Source organism: Nicotiana tabacum, chromosome 7, assembly GCF_000715075.1.
Source record: "Nicotiana tabacum cultivar K326 chromosome 7, ASM71507v2, whole genome shotgun sequence".
Classification (NCBI taxonomy): domain Eukaryota; kingdom Viridiplantae; phylum Streptophyta; class Magnoliopsida; order Solanales; family Solanaceae; genus Nicotiana; species Nicotiana tabacum.
The window spans coordinates 148328257-148355007 of NC_134086.1; the positions used below are offsets into that span (position 1 = coordinate 148328257).

At 34.0% G+C, this 26751-nt stretch overlaps 1 protein-coding gene across 1 annotated transcript; it reads right to left on the bottom strand.

Moving 5' to 3' along the window:
- Positions 1 to 7638: 7638 nt before the first annotated feature.
- On the bottom strand, positions 7639 to 10604 carry LOC107817946 (F-box/kelch-repeat protein At3g61590). Its single transcript, XM_016643847.2, has 2 exons — positions 10169 to 10604; positions 7639 to 9087 (listed from the first exon to the last, which is right to left on the bottom strand). The coding sequence occupies exon 2, from the start codon at positions 9063 to 9065 to the stop codon at positions 7848 to 7850; it is 1218 nt and encodes a 405-aa protein (XP_016499333.2). The 5' UTR covers positions 9066 to 9087; positions 10169 to 10604; the 3' UTR covers positions 7639 to 7847.
- Between the last annotated feature and the right edge of the window lie 16147 nt (positions 10605 to 26751).

The window sequence follows — 26751 nt, forward strand, 5'->3', positions numbered from 1 at the left end:
GAAGGCTCCGGAAGAGCCATAATATTTCTGTCTAAGGGAACAAAACTTATTATAGACAATGCATTGTTCTCCTCCAAGTCCTGAAGAAACTTGTTGAGTTTTATAGATATCCGCCGAAATAGGTATCATGTTGAGACAATAGATGAAATGAACAGGGAATATCTTTGTATTACAAAGAATATTTCTGGCCAGAAATGCATTGTAGAAAAGTTACCAACTTTATCTTCTGGCTTATACTATTCAAAAATTAGTACAATTGAAGCACACTCTATCGTAAACCAGAAGTTTACGGATTCAAATACTTTTGTGCTTTGGCATGGCAGTTTGGGACATCCCGGATCAATAATGATGAGACGAATTACTGAAAATTCGAGTGGGCATCCATTAAAGAACTTGAAGATTCTTACAAATGACGAATTTTCTTGTGATGCTTGTTATCAAGGAAAAATGATCACTAGACCATCACCAATGAAGGTTGGTATTGAATCCCCTGCCTTTTTAGAGCGTATACATGGGGATATATGTGGACCTATTCACCCACCAAGTGGGTTGTTTAGATATTTTATGGTCCTAATAGATGCATCTTCAAGATGGTCTCATGTGTGCCTATTATCATCTCACAATCTGGCGTTTGCAAAGCTATTAGCCCAAATAATTCGATTAAGGGCACAATTCCCAGATTATCCTATAAAGGCTATTTGCCTTGATAATGCTGGAGAATTCTCATCTCAAGTTTTTGATGATTATTGTCTATCCGTTGGGATAAAAGTTGAATATCCTGTAGCTTATGTTCATACTCAAAATGGCCTTGCAGAGTCATTTATTAAATGCTTGCAATTGATAGCAAGACCACTACTTATGAAAACAAAATTGTCCACTACTGCTTGGGGCCATGCTATCTTGCATGCAACATCACTTATCCGTCTCAGATCGACACATTATAATAAATATTCTCCGTCACAATTAGTTTTTGGTCATGAACCAAATATTGCCCATCTACGAATTTTCGAATGTGTTGTATATGTGCCAGTAGCACCACCACAACGTAGTAAGATGGGACCACAAAGAAGGATAGGAATATATGTTGGGTTTGAATTACCCTCTATTATTCGCTATCTTGAACCATTAACAGGAGATTTATTTACTACTCGATTTGTAGATTGTCGGTTTGATGAAACAAATTTCCCACAATTAGGGGGAGAGAAAAAGGAAATCAAAAGAGAAATTGTGTGGAAAGTTTCATCATTATCTCACTTTGATCCCCGTACCCCTATATGTAATCAGGAGGTCCAGAAGATCATCCATTTACAGAATATAGCAAATCAAATGCCAGACGCATTTACTGATTTGAAAAGGATAACTAAGTCACATATCCCAGCAGAGAATGTGCCTATCCGAATTGATGTCCCAGTAGGACCATCTACTAGCATGAGAGATAGTTAACCTAAAGCACGCCTGAAGCGTGGTAGGCCTTTGGGTTCTAAGGATCGAAATCCTCAAAAAAGAAAATCGACAAATGATCAAAACGATACTATGAAGGGATCTCCTGAAGAGACCCAAAATCTGATTAGTTCTGAGATTCCTGAAGAAATTAATGAACCCAAAGCTCATGTGAGTGAGGAACTTTTAATAAGTTCGATCGGTGATGAGATTAATTTAAATCGATCTGAAATAGTGGTGGATAATATTTTTGCATATAATGTTGCACTTAATATTATGCAAGATAGTGAGGATCTTGAACCTCGATCTGTCGAAGAATATCGACAAAGATCTGATTGGCCAAAATGGCAAGGGGCAATTCAATCAAAATTGAAGTCACTTGCTAAAAGAGAGGTCTTTGGACCAGTAGTCCAAACACCTGCTGGTATAAAACCAGTTGGTCATAAATGGGTTTTTGTGCGAAATAGGAATGATAAAAATGAAGTTGAAAGATACAAAGCTCGCCTTGTTGCACAAGGATTCTCACAACGACCTGGAGTCGATTTTGATGAAACATATTCACCTGTTATGGATGCCATAACATTTCGATATCTCATCAGTTTAGCACTACATGAAAAGCTTGAAATACATCTAATGGATGTAGTTACAGCTTTTCTGTACGGTTCACTTGATAATGAAATTTATATGAAAATTCCTGAAGGATTTAAAATGCCTGAAGCAAAATCTCAGGAAATGTATTCAATCAGATTACAAAGATCTTTGTACGATTTAAAGCAATTTGGGCGCATGTGGTATAATCGCCTTAGTGAATATTTGCTGAAAGAAGGTTACATAAATGATGTTATTTATCCATGTATTTTTATAAAGAAAATGGCATCAGAATTTGTTATACTTGATGTTTATGTTGATGACATAAATCTTGTTGGAACTCCAGAAGAGCTCCAAACGGCAATTGAATATCTTAAGAAAGAATTTGAGATGAAAGATCTTGGAAAGACAAAACTTTGTCTTGGTCTGCAAATTGAATATTTAGCAGACGGGATCTTTATCCATCAATCTGCCTATACAGAAAGGGTCTTAAAACGTTTTTACATGGATAAAGCGCACCCACTGAGTACATCAATGGTTGTTCGATCACTTGAAGTGAATAAGGATTTGTTCCGACCTCCAGAAGAGGACGAGAAACTCCTTGGTCCTGAAGTACCCTATCTCAGTGCAATTGGTGCACTAATGTATCTTGCTAATGTTACAAGGCCTGACATAACATTTTCTGTTAATTTACTAGCAAGATATAGTTCTTCTCCTACACGGAGATATTGGAACGGGATTAAGCATATATTGTGATATTTAAAGGGAACTCTTGATATGGGTTTGTTTTATGCTAACAAAGATAGTGCAAACCTTGTTGGTTATGCAGATGCAGGTTATTTATCTGATCCCCATAAAGCTCGATCTCAAACCGGCTACGTATTTACATATGGAGGTACTATCATATCATGGCGCTCCACAAAGCAATCTATTGTTGCTACTTCTTTAAATCACGCTGAGATAATAGCTATTCATGAAGCAAGTAGGGAATGCGTATGGTTGAGATCAATAATTCATTTTATTCGAGAAAAATGTGGTTTGAAATGTGAGAAAAGACCCATAATATTATACGAAGACAATGATGCATGCATAGCCCAATTGAAGGGAGGATTTATAAAAGGAGATAGAACGAAGCACATTTCACCAAAATTATTCTACACACACGATCTTCAGAAAAGTGGTGACATTGATGTGCAACAAATCCGTTCAAGTGATAATCCAACAGATTTATTCACTAAATCTTTGCCAACTTCAACTTTTGAGAAGATGATATACAAGATTGGAATGCGGAAACTCAAATATTTGAAACAAGGTATTTATCATGGGGAGTAAAATACGCGATGCACTCTTTTTTCCCTACTAAGGTTTTTTCCCATGGGGTTTTCTTTATAAGGTTTTTAATGAGGCACCTAGCAATGCGTATTACTAAATATGTGTACTCTTTTTCCTTCACTAGGATTTTTTCCCACGTGATTTTTCCTAGTAAGGTTTTAATGAGACACATTATCTTTTAATGAACATCCAAGGGGGAGTGTTATAAATATATTATATTATGGATGTTCATTTAGTACTCTGTTGTAAATAATCTTCCCGAAGAAGCTTATCCAAATGGGACTCCACCGTAAATATGTTTATCTATTTAGTACTCTATTGGAAATAAGCTTCCTGAAGAAGCTTATCACTTCGGTACCCGGTTATGGATAAACATTACCCTAGGTAGAAGATTATCCATACCGGGTATAATAAACTTATCCATTCAGTACTCCGTTATGGATAAACATTGCTCTCAGTAGAAGATTATCCATATCTGGTATAGTAGCAGCTTACACAGCAGCTTGCAGTAGCAGCTTACACAACAACTTGCAGTAGCAGCTTACACAGCAGCTTCCTTTCTTCTATAAATAGAAGAGATTTCAGTTCATTATGTACATCAGTTTGAATTCGAATAATATATCAGTTTCTCTCTATACTTGTCTTTACTTTACAGTCTTTATTTTATAACATAAAAGAGTTTGTTTGGATAAGTATAAGGTGTTACTTGTTTTATGTGAATATTAAAAAAATCAAGTAACGATTGTAAAAATTGCTTCTATAGAGAAAATATTTCATTATTTCTAAACTTAAACAATTAAATGAAGATGAACTATTTAGGCAGACCTTAAAAGAGTAACATAAATTGGCTTTTGAGAGAGTAATACAAGACGATGGCAGAACTGATATTGTTCGCATCTTAAAATTTTTACTACAATAATAACAAACTCAGTATTATTCCATAAATGGGGTTTGAGAAGAATAGTGTATGTGCAGATTTTACTCTTATCTTATGAAGATAGAGAGGTTATTTCCAATAGTTCTTTGGCTCAAGAAAAGTTATCTATACTATATTAAAAGCACGAATGCCCTTAGCGAAATGTTGTTCGCCTTTTTTACCCTTTAAGAATTAATTTTACACTAGACAAAATAGTCATTTAACTCATTTTTCTAATATTTAGGACTTGAAAATTAATTACTATATTTTAAGTATTAAATCATTCCTTATTTAAATTGGGTAGAAAATCCTAAAATTTAGGACTTTAAATCAATTTAACTTTTACCTTATATTAATCACTTAAAAAAAACACCAACATTTCCTTTCATTAACAAGAGATATATTACCTATTATATATTTTCTTAATTCTACAATATCAGTAAAATACTACTACCAATGAATTAATATGTTCTTAGAATAGATTATTGAAACTTAAAACTAACGGGTTTTTTTGTCTCAATTATAAATAAACAAAAACTGTAGTCCTTGGAGTATGTGTCAAGTAGTATAAGAAATAATTTATTAAATAGACAATTAATTATTTGTTAATATTTAACAGTTAAATGAATTAAAATTTTATGCATTAAAATCTTTCTTATTTGAATTATGCAGAAAGTTCTACCATTTACAACTTTAAAACTGTTTAGAGTTTACTTTATACAAATCTATGTTTAGGAGTTTAAAATTAATTAAAATTTTACTTATTAATTTTTTTCTTATTTAAATTATGTAAAAAGTCCAAAACCTTTAAAAATATTAAGAGTTTATTTTATGTAAATCTTACACTTAAAAACTTATACTATATTAAAAGCACAAAGGCCCTTGGCGAAATGTGTTCGTCTTTTTTACCCTTTTAAAATTAGAGTTCACCCTAGACAAAAAAGTTATTTAATTATCTCCCTAAGATTTAGGATCTTTAAATTAACTAATTTTTTGAAAAATTTAAAATAATCTATATAACCATATTCTATTTACCAACGTCATATTTTTTAGACAAGATAATTACTTTCGCTGTCTTTTAATTTTGATACAAAGTTAGAAAGATTCTAAGTCTATATGAGCGAACACTATGTATCTTGATTACAAAAAACAAATATTACCACCATGTATGAAATAGACATATAGATTTCAAGGGGGAAAATAGACTCAATCCAAGAAAAAAATCAAAACATATTTTAAATCTTTAAATCTCTTTGTTATATAAAAATAATTTATTTTCTGCATAAAATATTTATTTTAGAATGTTGACAAATTAAATTAAGTTTTATTTATTATTCTTCATGGAAATGGAAAACTAATTATACTTACTTATAATCTATAGTCGTAATAAATATTGTTTACTAAACCTTCCTCTACATTAGAAAAATCAGTTCTTTAAATATATAATTCTCTACTATATACCACGTATTTTTTATATTTAGCAAGTATTTTAAATTTGTAATATCTTTTGTTATAAAAAGTAGCTTACCTTCAATTTTCTACATAAAATATTTGTGTTAGAATCTTGAAGATAAATTAATTGTGAAAAAGTTACCATTTATTTTAAAGCTTCATTATTTTTTGTATTCATTATTTGATAATTAATAAAAAAAATGTTATTATTTCCTTTTAGGGTGATTTTAAGAATGCACTATATCTCCTTTTCAAAAATTTAAGTTATTATTCAATTTTTCAAGCTTTTAATATTTTTAAGAAAAATAATAACTATTTAATTAATATTATTGGATGAAGATCTAAGAAAATTTGTTTAAAGAACAACTTCCTGAAGACTGGCCTAATTAGGTGACTGAAGTTTTATGAAAAATTACATTATTTAGTAGATATATTTGGGAATGTAGTGACGCATCTACCGAATAAACAATCAGGTTAAATATTTATATCCAGTAGTTAAAGTTTATAATATTTTGATGAAATAAAAATTTTGACAAATTGTGACGTAATATAATACTATCATTGGTCTAATTGATAGTCGAAATTTGTATTACTTGTATTCCAAAGAGATGTTAGACGAGATACAACAACATGACATATTTATTTCTTATTTCACAAGATATTATATTATATAACTAATTCAACTATATTCATCATCTTTGTATGTTAAGAAGATATTGTTTCAATGTATACAATAATTTATTTATTTATTTTATATATTTTATACTGAATAACGCGAAACATACGTGCAACGCACGTACACTAAAGCTAAAGCTAGTAGACTAATAAAACAGAACCACAAACCATCCTGAAACAGAAACGATATAAATTACTTGAACAAGAATTTTCTTAGACTTCGCAGACATTCAAGTTGTATAGTGCATCCTCTAGATAAGAGGTTAAAATACCTAGTAAATGTCATACAAATGTTACACATAGAATTTTACTCTATTTTCTTATCACAGTAGTCTCCATAAATTTGGACGCACTTCCACTATTCCATCAAATATCTGACTATCAAATTTCATTTTCCATGCAATTTGGTCAGTCTTGCCATCAGCAGCCATCAGTGTATAGTGAAGTGGGTTTCCACAATCATGTTCCACATATTCTTGGTATAGAAACAAGAAAATGGCAATACCAAAACTCAAAAACACACTGAAGGCATGGGTATGATATGACTACCAAAATACAGAGACTAGCTATTAACCAATGAAAAGTAAACTTAGTAGTTGAGGACATGAGCTCACTTATCCCATTACCATGTGGAATGCATGCTGCCAACTCTCATGGTCATCAAACTCAGTTTGGTAACTAGCTGTGGTCCCAACCCTAAAAGATCAAAAAAGGTCCACACACAAGCCAATCATGTGTTGTCCAATCTGACAGAGGCGGATTCAGTGTATCTGTTTGAGTAATAAATTTTGAACCCATTATATGGTTCAAATCTTGGATATGTCTCTGCCTAATTGACTCATGTGAGAAAGATGTAAAAAAAGTGAAAATGTTGTCTAAAGATATTGCTGAAGAGCAGAGTATGAGGCACAAGTTAGGAAGCCCATCTTCCAGTTTTGACTTTGTAAATTGCAAGACAACTTGTCACTGTCTAGGGAAAGAGAAACGCACCCCACCCCAAAAAATCTTATTTTGATACTGCCATAAAGATGGAAAGTGATGGAAAGCTTGCTACTATAGGAAAGGAGAAGGAAACACACTAGGCCTAAACTTTATCCCCTCTGAGATGAGATAGAGAACTCTAGCTTATGCAATCACAGAAACTACAGACCAACAAACGTACTCATAATAATCATATCCTTTGGAAGCTGAAATGAGTGTGATCTACATCTCAGATTGCAAAAAAAAAAAAAAAAAAAAAAAATTAATAATATTCTCATTTCATAAATTAGCAGCCTCATCGGCCGGTACATGTTGTATAAACCTTTCAAGAACACAGAAATCTTTGTATCGAGAGGATGGCAGGGAAAAAAAGTAACAAAAAGGAGTACAAAATCAAAAAAGACATGAGAGAAACCAGAAGATGGATTCTAAGGAGCACCAATTACATCACTGAAGTGCAGAATCAGGGAGCCATTTCAAGCCTTGGCTCGAAGCAGAAACCAGTGAATAGCTGAAGAGGAAATCTCTTTGTCACAGGGCATTTCTGTGACCACCTCCACTGTTTCTGCTTCACATCAAAAACAAGAAGAGCAGGGGCTCCATAACTCTGAATGTATAGCAGATCATCTGTACCACTGCTGGCAAAAACATCATCGAATTCTCCAAAACCTTGAAAATACTTGTGTGGCATACGGGCAATTTCTTGCCATTCCTTGCCATTAAGTTCCCATATGCCAATCCCCTTAATTATGTCAGGCCGATCTGGTTTGCCGATCCCTCCCACCATTACTAACTTCTCCTTGAGGTTCATTAATCGACCACAGGTTAGAGAACATGGCACTGGAATGAAACTCCTTATCAACAAACCATGGGATGATCTGCTTGAGAGGTTGTAAGTGATTAGGCCGTGCCGATTGTCTGGACCACCACCTCCAGTCGAGTAGATCAAGAAGTACAAAACACCATCACAGATGACGCTTTCATCCCCACCTCTCCACCCAGTTAGGACCTCAGTCAAAGGGGTTACCCACATCATTTTTCCAGAGTCATATATGTGGATTGCGAGATCCCACTGAAAGAAGTTACCAGGTACTTGCTTAGATTTAATAATGGTGACACTGTAACAGCAAGTTTTCTTGTTTACGGAGATAGCCAGTGCACTGTAATCAGAGAACTTGAGACCAGGAGGCTCGTCAAGGCTCTTGTAGCATTTGGTTATTGGGTTGCAAACATATAGCTCACTTCTACTATCATTGTCCATGAAGCAAACTAATCCACATGAAGAAGCAATGAACCAATTAGAAGTCTGGATGCAAGGGAGTTCAACACCATACCATTTCCGAAGGGAAGGATCGTAAGCATAACCAACTGGTTCCTCTGAGCTTGTAAACATAAAGTACCACGGTTTTTGGGACAGCACCTGAGAGAAGTTCCATAAGAACCTTGTTGACTTCACTATCTCATACCATCGTTTACACACACAACCCGCCCTAAAAATGCTAGCAATGGGAAGATAAGCCAATATTCGTTCCAACAGATCATCAGGCAATATCAAATCCACAGGAACCACTGAAGCTTCTCCGTTGTCTTCATCATTTAGCTCTGAAAATGAATCAAACTCAACCATGTCTGGTGCAACGTAATCAGGGCAATGACTGATCCACGAAGTTTCCCCTTCCATGATGATGGAAAGGGACAAAATTCTAGAAGCAAAAAAATTGAGTGAGATTATGTTGTAGATAAAACAAATTAACCTCATCTCATTCACTAAACCACAGTTATCCTTAGCATAAGTAAGTGACCAAATATGATAAGACCAGATCGGAGGATAACAAGACCATATGAAATCAAAACCTAACAGTAATAGCAAAGCATTTGTCAGAAAGCTAAATAAGAAATGTATCACAAGACCTACATCAGATTGTACTATTGCAAAACACTATTGCTCAATAGAGCAGCATGAATAAATTCAATGCACCTACTTTTATGAAAGATCAACAATGATGTTTTACTTCAACCATGTTTCATTTAACATAAGAAACCTCAATCCCGAGCAGCCAAGTTACTTGTAACCAACAAAAACAAATAAAGAGATAGAAAGATGCAATGACATGGAGAATATTTCCAATCAAAAATATTAGAGAAAGAATCTTCACCCGAAGTTTACAGATAAAACCAAAATATCTTCTCTTTTTAGTTCAATCCTTCATTGTAAAATTGAGGACACTTATATAAACTAACAGAGGTAAGTGCATTTTTATGCCTCATATACATAGTATAAGATTGGAATTTAAAGGCAAAAAAAAGATATATAAATGAAGAATAACATTTCTTAATCTGAAAGCACAAGCAATACACAGATCAACATCCTTGTCCTAGTACTTAGAAGCAAAAAGGTAAAATCCCCACCTCCGACTAAAAGTTAAAATGCATTTAATGAGGAGAGACACAAAATGTGAAAAGAAAAACACAGTATCCCCCAAAATATACAATACTACTTAATAGATTTGCTAATTCAGAAAGCAGCACCAATTTCATAGATTTCGAAATGAAACCTTAAATGTTCTGTTATTAATATGTTGTCTTAAGGGATAAAGAAACCCAGAAGAAACCACAAAAAAAAAAAGCAAAATTATATAAAACAATTCATAGAACACAATAAATCATAAACCTTGGAAGTGAAATTACAAGAAGGAAATGAGTACTCAAATAAATAGATCTCAATACCCCCAAAAAATCCAATTTCTTATAGAAACTAAATTCTCTTGAAATCAAAGATTATACCTTTGCTAAAAAAAACCTTTCTTCAGCAGCTGCAAAACCAATGGGTCCAGCCAGATTGCGTAGAATCCTCAAGATTTACCAGTAAAGCAGTGAGGAAAACAGCAATGAGCACTAAACAAAACAGCATTTACAGCAAAGAAAACGAAATGGGTATCTCAGATTATCCCTCAAATGGTAAAGATTGGATTTTTACAGCACAAAACACATCTAACCTTGAGCATAGATAGAGAAAAGAGAAGCAGAGAAAGGGGTTTTTTGATGTCTTCTCTCTTCCTCTTATGTTTTGTAGCAAAAACTACCGGCAGAAGGCGGTATTTTAATAGGGCATAGACTAGTGAGAGAAAGAGAGAGAGGGTTGGGGGAAGAGTTGAGGTGTTTTTTAAGGAATTTGATGGGGTTTTAATGGGGGTAGAAAAAACATTGGGATTTTGGCCACAATCCAGAAAACCACTCTAAAAGGATATAATATAATGCTGTCTTACTCATCGCATCAACATTTTTACGTCATTTTCTATCCTTCTTTCCCCCCTCTTTATTTTTCTTTACTTTCCTTGTTTCTATGTTTTTTTAGGTTAATGATTACGAAAATCTTTATTTTATTTTCTGTTATAAATGTTATTCATACACTTGTTGTTAGCAAAATAATCTCGCATTTGTCATTGAACCTAACAACCTCCTAACTTAAAGTATAACGGGGTAATTTTAGACCATATTCAAAAGTGATGGATAAATTCGAACTATTTTTCTGAAGTAATTACACACGTGAAATTCAATTAGTTCACGATGGAGCCTATCAAAGTAAAGACAAATACAAAATAATATGCTAATAACAAATATATGAATGATCTTAAAGTGTGATTAGGGGTGGCAAAATAGTTAAAATAAAATATTTAACTACATATATTATTCACTAAAAAATTGGTTGGATAATAAACTTTTTAAAAATGGGTCAAATATAGACAAGAACCATATTATCCATTGAGAAAATGGATAACCATTAGGGGTTCCTCAAGTTAGGGAGACTAAGAATTCTCCCAAAAGTGATTATATGTAAGAAGTCATGGATAATATGATTATCCAAATTATCTGTCGGTTAACCCATTTTTATTTGTATTAAATATGGATCGAATCGGATAATTTATCCATTTTTTCCTTACTCATTTCGATTTGAACCATATCTGACTCGCCCGTTTGCCACTCCAAAGTGTGACAAAGGACAAAAGTAAAATATTTCGTGTAATAAAAAGATAAATTTGAATCTTTTAACTTTTTTTAATCCAGGTTAATTCTTATCACTTTCCAACAAGAGGGCACAACCCCTATTTCAATTCACTTTTGGTGGAAGTTATTTTATTTACACGTATACAGAGTATTTATTTATAGCTTTATATTACTTGCTTCAAGTAACACTTAGATATTTATATTAAATTTAAGTACTCAAAAGTTTTATATAGAAATACAAAGTAAAGATGCGTATAATAGACCTTGTGGTGACCCTGCCCCGAGCTCCGCGCATAACAGGAGATATAGTGCACCTGGCTGCCCTTTAAAAGTTTCGTCAAGACACTTATTAATATTATTAAGTTTTGATGTATACTTTCTCATTCTTTTTAAATTTTCACTCACTAATTAACCATCGGAAAATATTTTTTCAATAATAAAAAAAATGGGAAACTAAAAATATACCAAAAATATATCTTTCACAAAAAAATAACCTTGTGTCATATCAAACTCTTGTATTTCTTCTATTTCCAATCTTCAGAATCTCCATTATGAATTTTTCTTGTTTCTTTGTATTAAAATAGTAACTTATACATTAGCTTCCTATATACTTCCATTTTACTTGCATCATATTTATGGAATATACTTTACCAACACATATAAAGATAGTCTATGTCCCACTAAGCAATCTTCTTTCCTTCTCTGATTTGCTTTTGTACATAGGCGTGAAAATGAAAATTGTGGGTTCGTTTTTTGGTTTATTATAGGGTTCTCCTCCAATAGCTCTACTTTACCTAATTAATGTCCCATTAATACTCTTTTGTCACATCTTCAAATTCTCACTTCTTTTAGGATACGTTTTTCTTTATTCTTTTCTTTTCTTGTTTATTTTGCTTTTTTACTTTTTACATAGTGCTTTTGTGTGGTTGTATTCAATTATATATATAAAGTTTATTAAAGAACATATGCATGTTGTATTATGTACAAGAAATTACTGATTTAGTCAATGGAGACATAATTATGCCAATTGATGGAGGTGCACCAGCCCGCTTTTATTTGCTTTAACGATGAATGTATTTATGCATCACATTCAAGAAAAAGTATCTTGGTGTATGTTATTTTGCCGACGATATTGTCCTGATTGACCAGACACAAGGCCAGTGTTAATGCGAGGCTAGAGGTTTGGAGTAGAGGCGGAGCCGGAATTTGAAACTTATGGGTTCACATGGAGGCTAGTAATTTTTGCATATTCAATAAATTTCTTAAGACAAATATAAGGTTTGGACTAAAGCTACTGGGTTCGTCCGAACCCGTAGTCGAAAGGCTGGCTCCGCCCCTAGTTTGGAGGCAGACCTTGGAGTCAAAAGGTTTAAAGTGTAGGACCAAGACAGAGTACTTGGAATGTAAGTTTGGTGACGGGAATCGTGATATAGACGTGGTAGTGTCGCTTGACAACCAAGTCCTCCATGTGATATAAACGTGGAATGAGGAGATTGACGAGGATGTCTCACATCGTATTGGAGCAGGGTGGATGAAATGCAGGCTCCCATGGGGCATTTTTGTGTGATAAGAATGTGCCGCATTGACTTAAAGATAAGTTTTACAAAGTGGTGGTTGGACCGACTATGTTATATGAGGCAGAGTGTTGGCCAGTTAAAAACTCTCATATTCAAAAGATGAAAATAGACGAGATAAGAATGTTGAGGCGGATGTGCGGGCAATCTATGAGAGATAAGATTAGAAATGAAGTTATTTGGGACAAGGTCAGAGTGGCCCCATCGAGAACAAGATGTGTGAAGTGAGGTTAAGATGATAGGGGCATGTGAAAAGGAGAGATGTTGATGCCCCGCGAGGAGCTATGAGAGATTGATTGTGGTGGGCATGAAGAGATGTAGAGATAGACCTAAGAAGTATTGGAGTGAAGTGATTAGGCAAGACATGACAAAACTTCATCTTACTGAGGATATGACCCTAGATATGAGGGTATGGAGGTCAAGATTAGGGTAGAATATTAAAAGGTAGTTAGGTGTGTTCCTTTGTCATCTTAGTGGAAGTAGTATAAGACACTATTAGTCTTTTAGTCTTTTTTTTTTCTTTTTTTCTTTTCGTAGAGTTGTCCTCCTACATGTTATTTCTTTCTGATAGTAGGATAGGAACTCACATTTTAACTATATTTTACATTGTTTTTAGCCTAATTATTAGTACTTTGTACTTATTATGTGTGTATGTTGTGTAGGATGTAATTTCGAGTGAAAAAGTAAGTTTGGAGCTAAAATGGATGATTTGGAGCTTTGAAATCTGAGTAGAAGCCCAAAGAATTAAGTTGGGATCGTGTTCGGGGTTCGAGGACCAAGTCTGAACGTTAAAAATTGAGAAAAAATTCGTACTCTGAGAAAAATGCACTACCGCATCGCGGGGCACAAGATGCTAGTGCAAAATTTCTATAGAGTGAAATTTTAGCTCTATGAAAAATCCAATGTGCATATCTCATGAGGCGACGCTCTAGTACAAATTAGTGCCCAACTTTTTCCACATGGCTTGGAAAGGATAGTTTCGTGTGAGCCCGTTCCTATATATTATAAATACAAAAAAAATATGATTTTTAAAGAATTTTTGATCTTGGGAGTTTTTGGAAAGTATTGGAGACTTCAAGACACAAGATTTCACCTTCCTTCTACAAATTCAATCCGCGAATTTGGATTATAACATTGGCTTAATGTTTTCTTATTCTTTAACTCTATTTGTGATTACTTTCTCCATATCTATGGAATAGTTTACCTTAGGGTTAATTGCTTGAATTTATTGGAGGAGCTTTTAATATTGGTTGTGATTTTATTCATTATAGTGTTTAATCAAAAGAGGAACATCTTATTGAATATTATTGCAGCATATGCCTTAGTTTATTTTGATGATTCTTTGAAGTAATTAAGAGAGTTTTTTGAGTTACCATTTAAGTTAAGATTGAGAAATACTCGCGAGAAATTTCTCTTACATCATTTATACTAATATCTTGCAAGTTTTATTGTATTTCATATTAGTTTATTTGAAAGATTTAGATTTAATCGAGAGAGGAATCTGAATCAGAAGTATAAGCTAATCACCTATTGAATTCGTGAGAATCGATAGAACCTTAAGAATAAAATATAACAGTGTCAAATTTAGGATAGTAGTTTTGCACCTATCATGTCAAAACTCTTGTTCTTCGTCTTGATAATAACCCATTGCTCTACTCTCTAGTTCTCTATGATCAAATGTTAATTGCTTTAATTTTAATTCATAATCACTCCAATCAAAGTGTTATTTATCGTGAATAGTATTAAACCAAAAATTACTTGAACATTATTCAAATCCAATCCCTGTGGGAATGATGACTAAACTATATTATCTTTGGCTAGCGAGCATCAATTTCGTATTGTATTTTGTGTTGAAAATGTCAAAAGTCCCACATCGGCGGGTGACATATTTGGTTGGGATTTTTTCACTATAAAAGGAGGCCTAATGTTTAGGATCCAAAACACCTCTCATTTGCCTTCTTATCTTTTTAAGGCATTTGTATCTTCTCTCTTTAGTATTATTTCACTTGTATTTTTGGAGTGATATAAAATATTGGTTGTGTCCGAGGAAGTAGGCAAAATTGGCCGAACCTCGTAAATTCTGGTGTTCCTTTTATTGTTGCAAAATTGATCTTCCACACCAGAAAGTAATAATCTTGATTTGTGTCGTTAACTATTAAATAATATTCGTGCCAAAATGCGAGATAATAAACAAGAAGAATCTACATCAAGTGTCAATAATACGTCATCGTTGGCATCTTCGCTTATGACAAGAATTGTGTCAAATGCGAAATTTGCAGTAGGAATTTTTGACGGATCAGGACATTTTGGGATGTGGCAAGGCGAGGTTCTAGATGTCCTTTTTCAACAAGGGCTGGATCTTGCCATTGAAGAAAAGAAACTAGATATTATTGGAGAAGAAGATTGAAAAATTATGAACCGCGTTGCTTGCGGTACCATTCGATCCTACCTTGCTAGAGAGCAGAAATATCCATACACAAAGAAAACTTCTGCAAGTAAATTATGGAAAACACTGGAGGATAAATTTTTGAAGAAAAATAGTCAAAATAAATTGTACATGAAGAAGATACTGTTTTGCTTCACCTATGTTCCTGGTACCACAATGAACGAACATATCACCAGTTTCAATAAGTTGGTCACAGATTTGCAAAATATGGATGTAACTTTTGATGATTGTGACTTGGTCTTGATGTTGTTGGGGTCACTTCCTGATGAGTACGAGCACCTTGAAACTACTCTACTCCATGGGAATGACGAAATTTCTCTCAGAGAAGTTTGTTCGGCTTTGTACAACTATGAATAAAGAAAGAGAGAAAAACAAAAGGGCGGAGAAGGAGAAGCACTGGTTGTGAGGGGTTGTCCTCAAAATCAAATGAGGACAAAGAAGGGAAGATCCAAGTCAAGATCTAGACCCAGCAAAGATGAATGTGCCTTTTGTCGAGAAAAGGGACACTGGAAGAAAGACTGTCCGAAGTTGAAGAATAAGGCCAAACATAACAATGGAAAGACCATTATGGATTCAAATGTAGCTGATTGTGATGATTCAGACTTCTCATTAGTTACAACAGAGCCATCAACATCATCAGACATATGGTTGATGGACTCGGCTTGTAGCTATCATATGTGTCCCAACAGGGACTGGTTCGTGAATTTTCAAGAAGGAGAATATGGAGTCATCCACACAGCGGATAACAACCCTTTTACCTCATATGGCATCATTTCAATACGATTAAGGAGCCATGATAGAATGATCAGAACATTAGCAGATATTCGATATGTACTGGATTTGAAGAAGAATCTCATCTCTGTGGGAGCCCTAGAATCAAAAGGGTTGAAAATCATTGCAGAAAATGGAGTGATGAGAGTATGCTCCGGTGCATTAGTGGTAATGAAGGTTAATTGAAAGAACAATAATATGTACCGCTATCGTGGCAGTACAGTTATTGGGACATCGACAGTGACATCCAGTAACGACAAAGAGGCAGAAGCAACCGGGCTATGACACATGCGCTTGGGATATGCTGGAGGAAAATCCTTGAAAACTCTATCAGATCAAGGATTGTTAAAAGGAGTAAAGGCTTGCAACTTGTAGTTTTGTGAGCATTGTGTCAAAGGAAAACAGATAAGGGTTAAATTTGGTACAACGATCCATAATACTAAAGGCATTTTGGATTATGTACACTCTGATGTTTGGGGTCCTTCCAAAACACCTTCATTGGGTGAGAAGCACTATTTTGTAACCTTTGTTGATGATTTTTCCCAAAGAGTGTGGGTGTATACAATGAAGAGCAAAGATGAAGTGTTGGGAATTTTTCTCAAATGGAAGACGATGGTGGAGAATCAAACAAGGAGGAGAATGGAGGTGAATACAAAAATGATCATTTCAATAAGGTCTGTAAAAATGATGGCATCGACCTACACTTCACTGTCACACATACACCACAACAAAATGGAGTGGCAGAACATATGAATCGGACCTTGCTGGATAAGGTACGGTGTATGTTGTCCAACTCTGGCTTGGGCAAAGAATTTTGGGCTGAGGCAATTACATATGCATGCCACCTCATTAATCGTCTACCATATGCTACTATTGACGGCAAGACAACATTTGAAAAATGGTATGGAAAGCCTGCTGTAGATTATGACTCTTTACACGTGTTTGTCTCAACTGCATATTATCATGTGACAAAGTCGAAATTGGATCCAAAGGCAAAGAAGGCTATTTTTATGGGGATTACTTCTGGAGTCAAAGGATACCGCTTATGGTGTCCTATGACAAAGAAAGTAATATTCAGCAGGGATGTTACCTTTGATGAATCTGCTATGGTAAATAAGGTAACAGAAGATACCAAACAAAATGAGGGTGCTTCTAAGCAGGTGGAGTTTAAGGAAAAATTTATATTTCCTACACAAGAAGCAGAGGAGGAAACAAATAAAGAGGAGATTCCAACTCAGGAACCTCAACAACAACTTGAATCAATTGCAACTAGCAGTCCAAAAAGGACAATAACAAAACATGTTCGTCTTATAGAGACGGTTGCTTGTGTCGCCTCAATTGTAGCTGATGGTGTTCCTACCACTTATAAAGACGCAGTCCAAAGTTCAGAAGAAGATAAGTGGAGGATTGCCATGAATGATGAAATACAATCCCTTCATCAAAATCATACATGGAGATTGGCCAATCTCCCGAAGGGAAAGAAAGCAATTGGGTGCAAATGAGTATTTGCAAAGAAAGAAGGATTTCCTAACCAAGAAGATGTTTGCTACAAAGCAAGATTGGTAGCTAAAGGATATGCTCAAAAGGAGGGAATTGATTACAATAAAGTGTTTTCTTCAGTTGTAAAATATTCCTCCATTAGAATTATGTTGGCTTTGGTAGCATAGTTGGATTTGGAACTAGTTCAGATGGATGTAAAAACTGCATTTTTACATGGAAACTTGGAGGAGGAAATCTACATGACTCAACCAGAAGGATTCAAAGTTGCTGGAAAGGAAAATATGGTGTGCAAACTTGAAAAATCATTGTACGGATTGAAACAATCTTCTAGACAATGGCACAAACGATTTGACAAGTTTATGTTGCGGCAAGGGTACAAGAGAAGCAAATACGATCATTGTGTGTATTTACGCAAGCTTGAAGATGGTTCCTTTATATATCTTCTCCTATATGTTGATGCTATGTTGATAGCTTCCAAGAATTCGGAAGAAATTGATAAGTTGAAGATTCAACTGAAGAAGGAGTTCGAGATGAATGATCTGGGTGAGGCAAAGAAAATTCTTGGCATGGAGATAATAAGAGATAGACGTTCAAAGAAACTCTGTTTATCTAAAAAGGAATATTTGAAGAGAGTACTACAACGTTTTGGCATATATGAGAAGACTAAGCCAGTTAGTACTCCACTTGCTCCCTATTTTAAGCTAAGTACTACTATGTCGCCAAAAGATGAAGCTGAACAGGAGTATATGTCAAGGGTACCATACGCAAATGTTGTTGGTAGCTTGATGTATGCAATGGTGACCTGACATTTCATAAGTTGTTGGAGTTATTAGCAGATATATGCATAGTCCAGGAAAGGAGTATTGACAAACTGTGAAGTGGATTCTACGATATATTCACAATATGTAGATGTTGGGTTAGTTTTTGAGTAGGAAGGCAATCAATCTGTAGTTGGATATTGTGACTCAGATTTTGCGGGTGATCTGGACAAAAGAAGATCAACTACTGGTTATGTGTTTACTTTTGCAAAGGCACCAGTTAGTTGGAAGTCTACTTTGTAGTCAACAGTTGCTTTGTCTACAACAAAGGCAGAGTATATGGCTATTACAGAGGTTGTGAAGGAGGCAATTTGGCTTTAGGGGTTGATAAAAGAGCTTGGCATTGGACAAAAATATATCACAATTTTTTCTGATAGTCAAAGTTTTATTCAATTAGCAAAGAACCAAGTTTATCATGCAAGGACGAAGCACATTAATGTTCGGTATCATTTCGTACGAGAAATCATAGAAGAAGGTGGAGTCACGGTGAAGAAAATTCATACTACGGAGAATCCTGCTGATATGCTGACAAAGGTGGTGACTGCGGTCAAGTTTCAACATTGTTTGGATTTGATCAACATTGTTGAACACTGAAGATTGAAGATGAAGACACAACCAAAATTTGTTATTGAGAGAAAATTGAAGATGTGGAATTTTGCCAAGATGGAGATTTGTTGAAAATGTCAAAAGTCACACATCGGTGGGTGACATATTTGGTTGGGATTTTTTCCCTATAAAAGGAGGCCTAATGTTTAGGATTTAGACACACCTCTCATTTGCCTTCTTATCTTCTTAAGGCATTTGTATCTTCTCTCTTTAGTATTATTTCACTTGTATTTTTGGAGTGGAATAAAATATTGGTTGTGTCCGAGGAAGTAGGCAAAATTGGCCGAACCTCGTAAATTCTGGTGTTCCTTTTATTGTTGCTTTATTGTCTTATTTATTATTTGGTGGCTGTCATAATTTTTGGTATAGTAGTTGTGACTCATTCACACTATATACATTTGGCTTCCGCAACAATTGGTTTCAGATCCAAGGTACTGTCTAAGTATGCTCTGTGGTTGCAACATAGTCTAATCTTCCACATCAGAAAAGATTTATCTTTTTGTTCTTGAGCCGAGGGTTTTTGGAAACAACCTTTCTATCTACACATGGTAGGGGTAAGATCTGCATACACATTACCCTTCACCGACTCTACTTATGAGATTATACTGGGTATGTTATTATTGTTGTTGATGCAGGTGCACCCATTATCTTCATTCAAAATATATATAATAAATTATTCTTTGTGCAATAAAGAAACAATAATTTTTATGGTAACCCAAAAACTACTTACACACTTCTTTTTCTGGTCCATTCTTCAGCTCAAATTACAAAAATCTTGAATCTAGTTAGGTTTTATGATAACACAAAAGATTAATTATTTTCTACGCATTCAGTCACAAAGCAGAAAATATAGATTTTCTTGGAATTTGCTCCACATTGAATGTCCATCACCATTAACTGTTAGGGTTGTTTAGCAGCGGAAGTCACCAAAACAATAAAGTGTAGTAGTAGAAATCGTTTAATAGGCTGTGAATTGTGATGCTATGTACTTGTTGAGGCACTACTATATTAGTGCTAAAAAAAGTACAGAAAAACACTAGCCGTATCAAATGGTTCTACAAATATTATTCATAACAATATATAACTCGATTATACTCTCCAAGTATACGAGCAAAGATGCACGTATATGTGTAGTAAGAGGTAGTACTATGAAATGCTCCTCGTAATCTATTATCCAAACCTTATTTATGTGCCGGACATGCTCACCAAAGTCACAACACAGATTTAGAGCTTATGTTAGCATATATCTTCGTACTTAATTTAGGACCACATCACTTCGAACCATATATAGAGGTCCAATACTACAACTAGAGAGTCCGAGCTTACTTTTTTGACTCATCCTATATATCATATAAAAAAAACCTCAGATGAGGCAAATGTATAATTATTGTGGTCCCAACTTCCTTAGAATTGAGGCAAATGTATAATTATTGTTCATCGTTAACCATATTTTTATAGTAAATTGAATATATCCTAGTTTACATGAAACATTCATATCGGATTGTTGATCGTTAATAATTCTAGCTATTTGGGTCCTTAGAGTTTTCGCTACTTCATCCTAATGTGACAAAGAGCTTTTAAATTGTAAATCAAGGTGAGTTATCTTGACCCCATTGTTTTGGTTGGGGGAGGGGGAGGGAGGTGGAGGCCATTGTTAATTTTGTTGTATGTATCCAGATTTTGAAATCCTTTCACGGTAAACACTTATTACTACTATTAGTAGTATTACTAATTTTATTATTATCTGTTTAAATCAAAGGTGAAGGCATGAAAACAGCTAGTGCTAATAACAACAATCTCCTTTCTGTTTCCTCCTGTTGCCTTTTCTGTTTACTGACTTGTGAGATCTGCAGGCATAATAGTAACAATTGTATTACCACCCAAGAATATGATGTAGCGGATGGAGTTGCTCTTCCCTTAACCAGAGATTTCGGGTTCGAGCTCTGAGTATGAAAAAATCCTTGGTAGGGAAAAACATGGCTTTATGCGGTGCGAATCTGAATATAATTGAGCTTTAATACGTGTACCGGACACCGAGTGAGAACCAAAAAAATAACAAAAGCGTTAAGAAATATTACAGTGAAAGCCGGTGGCCCATTCTTGAAAGGTCATTTAAGAAGATGACATTTTGGTGTCTCGATTAAATGAAATATTAAAACTATATAGGCCATTAATCCTTAATAGTTAATTCAGGCAGCCTAATGTCCACACACGGCCATTTTCCTTATGTATTTTAGTACTACTTCTTTTTGTTTATCTTTTGTAATTAATTATTTAATTAATTCTATCAAATGTTTTCTATTATTAAAGTACGTGAGGGAACCTCCTTTGGAAAAAAACAAAAGAAAGGAATAGAACATAAAAGCTTGCAGAATATGCGATCCAATGCTAATCTGTATTAAAACCAAAAATATGATCAGATACATTAGTACGAAATATTATACTATTAATTATTCTACTCTCTTTTTTTCTTGTTGGAGGGTAGCGGGAGAAGTAGTTCTTTTCTTCTTAAAAAATAAGTGTGGGGAAGGTCCAATTTAAGCGTAATCGCCAGAAACTATTGATATTGGATTTCTTGATATTATGAAAATCGTTCATTTACTATTGTGGATAAAATTATTCAGTATATGTTATATTTGCGTTGACGGAAGGTAACAGATATTTTATAGAATTATTAGTGAATATACACGTAAAATTAGTACTGACACCACTGCTATTAAAAAATGTTCATTTTCATTTTTGTCCATTAATATATATATATATATAAAAGAAGGTTGCCCTCATAATCGTGCAAAGAAAAACAAAAAAACAACGCATATAAACATGACCATTGGTTCCTTGCAAATGGAATTGACCTCAAATAAACTTTAACTTTAGCATGACATTCAACAAACAATAAGAAGAGAAGAAGAACACCACAAATGGATGTGGTACACGAATGAGGTCTTCCCTTAATTAGAGGTCCTGGGTTCTAGTCCTGAGTATGGAAAAATCCTTGGTAGGGAACGCTTTCCTCCGAATAAAATTTTACGCAACGCGAATCCAAATATAATAAAATTTCAATGCGGACGCCAGAGAGCGGGTGGAAAACAAAAAAAACCATTATATTGATTGACGAACTAAGGGAACAAAAAGTGTAAAAAGAGAGAACTGAAAGTAGCAGCAGTGAGTAGTGGGAACCCCACTACTACAACCATAATTTTGTAACACTAACAAGTCTTTCCAGCCAAGAGACTGTGTCATGACTCATGTCTCACTTTCAATAGTTTATTGTTAAAATAAACTTTCAAAACTATTCTTGATTTGTCTCATTATGCTAAGCAAGTGACTAAGTGCTAAAATACTCATGGCCAAGACATGCAATTGGGTGCTTAAGACACTTGTAAAGTTGAATATTAAAAAGAATAATTACAGATCTACAAAAAGCAATTATGATATTATTTATTTGGTAGACCTTTTAACCACTCTAAATGTCAGCCATTCGACTTTATACTATAGTCGAATGTTGCAATCATATTTGCAGAGCAATCAATTGAGGGCTACAATGTCTTGTCAATTTCATCAATCCTTTTTCCATGCATAATTTATGCCAAACAATATCTATTCTCACAATCTTGTACTTAGCTTACCTAATAGGTAGCCAAGATCTCTATCTTTATATGATTTTGACCGCAATCCCATGGGCGGATCTAAACATCATATTTATGAGTACAACTATACTCATGTTTATCTAGAAACTACGAATAATAATTAAATTTGATTAGTGATTTTAAAGATATTTGATTTAGTTCAATACCAATTAATAATCAAGAAATATGAGGTAAAAATGAAAGAAATAAGTGAATCAAACCAATGTTAGTTACTCAGCAGTAGGAGTGGCAAACGGGCGGGTCGGGTCGGATATGGTTCGGGTTGAAAACGGGTAATGAAAAAAACGGATCAATTATTCGACCCGACCCATATTTAATACGAATAAGAAACGGGTTAACCGACGGATTATACGGGTTACCCATATTATCCATGACTTCTTGTATATGATCACTTTGGGGAGAATTCTTAGTCTTTCTAACTTGAGGAACCCCCAATTTGAGGCTTTACAAATGTAAAAGTTAGACTCATTGGTTATCCATTTTCTAAATGGATAATATTGTTCTTATCCATATTTGACCCGTTTTTAAAAAGTTCATTATCCAACCCATTTTTAGTGGATAATATGAGTGGTTAACTGTTTTCTTTGAACCATTTTGTCACCCCTACTCAGCAGTAGCGACCTCGAGCTTAGTGACCTCGAGATGAACTAAGAACAATAAAGTAAGAACAATAAATGTAAAGGACAATTCTGATGAACAGTAGACGAAAAGTAGAGAGCATATTATTTGCTCAATAATTAGATGATGTTATAAATGATTGGGGTCCCCTTTATATAATAGGAGAACCCTAAATAAGGTATATTTCTATTTACAGTAAAGAATATTCTTGATACAGCTGTCTAACCGCCTAATACGGAATAGTACAATCCTATTCCAGGATTTGCGCCATGATCTTGGGACGTGGTAGGAATCTTGCTCATTCTGTTACAAATCCATAACGGTACTGTTTCAGGGTCGAGCATACTCGGCTTCGGTATTCCTCGTACTCATATCTCCGGGCATTACATTCTGTCTTCGGGCTCGAGTCTGGTCCATCGGGCTCGAATTCGAACTCACCCGGACTCAGGCTTAGGATGGACCCTCGAGCCTATAAGTCGGAGGCCTATAATTATGACCGTATGCAACTCACTATATTCAACTCGAACTATGTATATATATCACTGCTAAAAACACATTTTAAAACGAAACTTCTACGATGGTTTTTCTAGAAATATACTTTTCTAGGTATACATAAAGCAGGGGCGGATATACGTTTGGGAAAGCGGTGTGAAAAAACTATTAAAAAGCTGGGTAAATTTGTACTTAAACATGTCAAAACGATAAAATGACATTAAGATGACACCGCTTGTCAAAGCAAGAAAACTAGTCCGGCTGGTTATTCGGGGGCTTTCAAGCTGCACGGTCACAGGATCGATTATAGGATATCCAAATTATGTTTGGACATTTTGATCTCAGTCAAGTCACAAGTGGCTCTAGATGACAACAAGCACCAAATTTGACTAAGTACAGTAATTAGCGGAAATTTACAGCAAAACATACCAATAAATAAATAAAAGTAAAAAAAAAAATGCTCAATTATGGGTATTGTTAAAATTTTAGAAAGTTTGTCATTAAGAATTAAAAATTCTCAAAAGTCAAGAGAACCACTAATATTAAAAATATCTGAAGAGGAACTCCATGATATAAAGTTTTGCTTTATTTGTAAAATTGAAATTTTAATTTGTTATTTATATAAAATACCAAATGGAAAGATATTCTCCTAAAGTATCGTTCAAGGTTTTAAATCAAATTCAACCTCTTAAAGATTAGTTAAGTTGAAGTAGAGAGTAAAGGGATCAAACCAAATGGAAGCAATAAGAAGATAACGTTCAAATTGAAGAGAAACCAAAAGAAAAAACTTAAAATTAACTTTCATGCATATGAAAAAATAATAAAACTCGTCGATATTAATTATACAACGTATCTGAATGTGCTATATTAAAGTATTATTGTTGCAGTGACTTATTTATTTACTTACTATTTTAAATAGTGACACCGCTTGCACAAAATCTTGCGTATCACTGACATAAAGGAATAGGCAGGTGCATCACATGGGGAGTCTTAATGGTGGGGGAAAATAAAAAGAAATCAAGATTGTTGTTCGTTTGAACAAAACATAAAATGCACCCAAATGCTTATAGTCTACATAGCGATGAATATAGGATTGACGTTAAGGAAAAAGTTGAAGTGTTGAAGTAACAACAAGTGATGACAAACATGTGGGAAACAAATTAAGGGGCAGAGTATATAGTAAAAATCTTATATGGTGGAAGGGAATGTTTGGTTGCCTGAGCAGACCAGACCAAGATATCCCAAAGGCTAAAAACCTAATTACCTTATGGTGGTTGTGATTTGCGGGGTCTCACCAAGATTCATTCACTTTTTTATTATACTCACATTAGTTAAAAATAATAATATATAATTAATTACTTTCACAGGCTCCACATCTTTAAGCAACTGTTTTTCACACTCTTTTAATTTTTTCTTTATAGTATCTTTTTTTTTTCTTTTTAGTTCTTGTTCTAATGGTTTCTTCATAATGAAGCACTTTTTTTATCTCCAACTTTTGTATTATTCTTGTGTAGGATTTCTTCATAATGAAGTACTAGTTTTTTTTTTCAAATAAGTCGTACTAAGTGAATTTTGACTAATTTCAAAAACTTGTATTCCAGCATTTTGATACGAGGAAATTTCAGCTTGTTTAATTGTGAAAATCCAAATTTATCTCATAGAACAAATTTGTACAATTCATTAAGATTCGATAATTGGTAAAGTGAACATTGATAAGCAAAAAGTTCAGATATGCTATCATCTTTTCTTTGATTCTTCTTAACTTTTTTTATGGGAGAGGAAGCTATGATCTATATGATACATTTAAAGATTTACTTTTAGAAGTACCTATAAATACAATAATTACAAGAGAGAATAGACTGAGAGAGAGAATTCAACTACTATTTTAAGTCAAAGAAGTTGGCTTTCCTCACCTTCTTTATTTTTTTTCAAATCTTTTGCTTGGAAATGCTAATGCTCACTTTACTTAAAAAAAGTATCCATTCTCTTCCTATAGAAAATTCGGCTGCGACTGCTGAATTGAAATTAGAGATGTACAATATTTCTAATTAATTATAGAAATCAATAATGAACTAAATTTACAGGTAACAAGAAAAGGACAGCTGAATACAGACTTGGTTGCATTATTAGTTCGTACAGTAACAGCAGCAGTCGCTAAGTTGGCTGGTGAACGAGTCCGGAACCAAAATGTGTTTTTTTTAACTCAAAGAACAAAAATATGTGGAAAAAAAATATAGTAACCAAAAAATATATAAAAAGACACTATACCTTAACGGCCGTTTGGCCAGTTAAGTATAGCGTCTTTTAAAAAGATACTATAATTGAATTAAATAAAGCGAAAAACTATAGCGTTTTTTGTTAAGACGTTATATAACAAAACACATTATACATATAATATAGATCGTCTCCTTCCTACCCCCAAAACAGAATCGTAACCCCCCCCCCCCCCCATTTTAAAAATCCAAGCAGTCTCCTCTTCCACTTTTAATAAAAAAAAACTTGAGTGGAGCCCACCCGTCCAATAAAAAGTAAAGATTCTCGGTCCCACGTGCTAGCTAAGGCGTTATCTCGGACATTGTTGCTTGTTTCGGCCCCAAATCACAAAATCTTCAACTTTCTAGAAACCTTAAATCGAGGTATTCTGGCTTAGTTTTTGTTAAATACCTATATAAAAAATGCATATTAGTTATTTTTTATGTGCTCTATTTTTATCCAGACTGTAGTATTAGTATGCTAAAAAAATTAATAAAATAGAGAAATTATTATTAGTTGTTAAAAAAAATTAATTAGTTACTTTTTACTGTGGTATATGTATTTTTATGATTGTTTTGTGATTAAATTAATTTATTATTTTTATCCAGTTTAGATTATTTATTTGCTAAAAGAC

Bases quoted from the DNA above. Each gene is read 5' to 3' on its own strand.
- LOC107817946 (XM_016643847.2), bottom strand. From the start codon at position 9,065: ATGGAAGGGGAAACTTCGTGGATCAGTCATTGCCCTGATTACGTTGCA.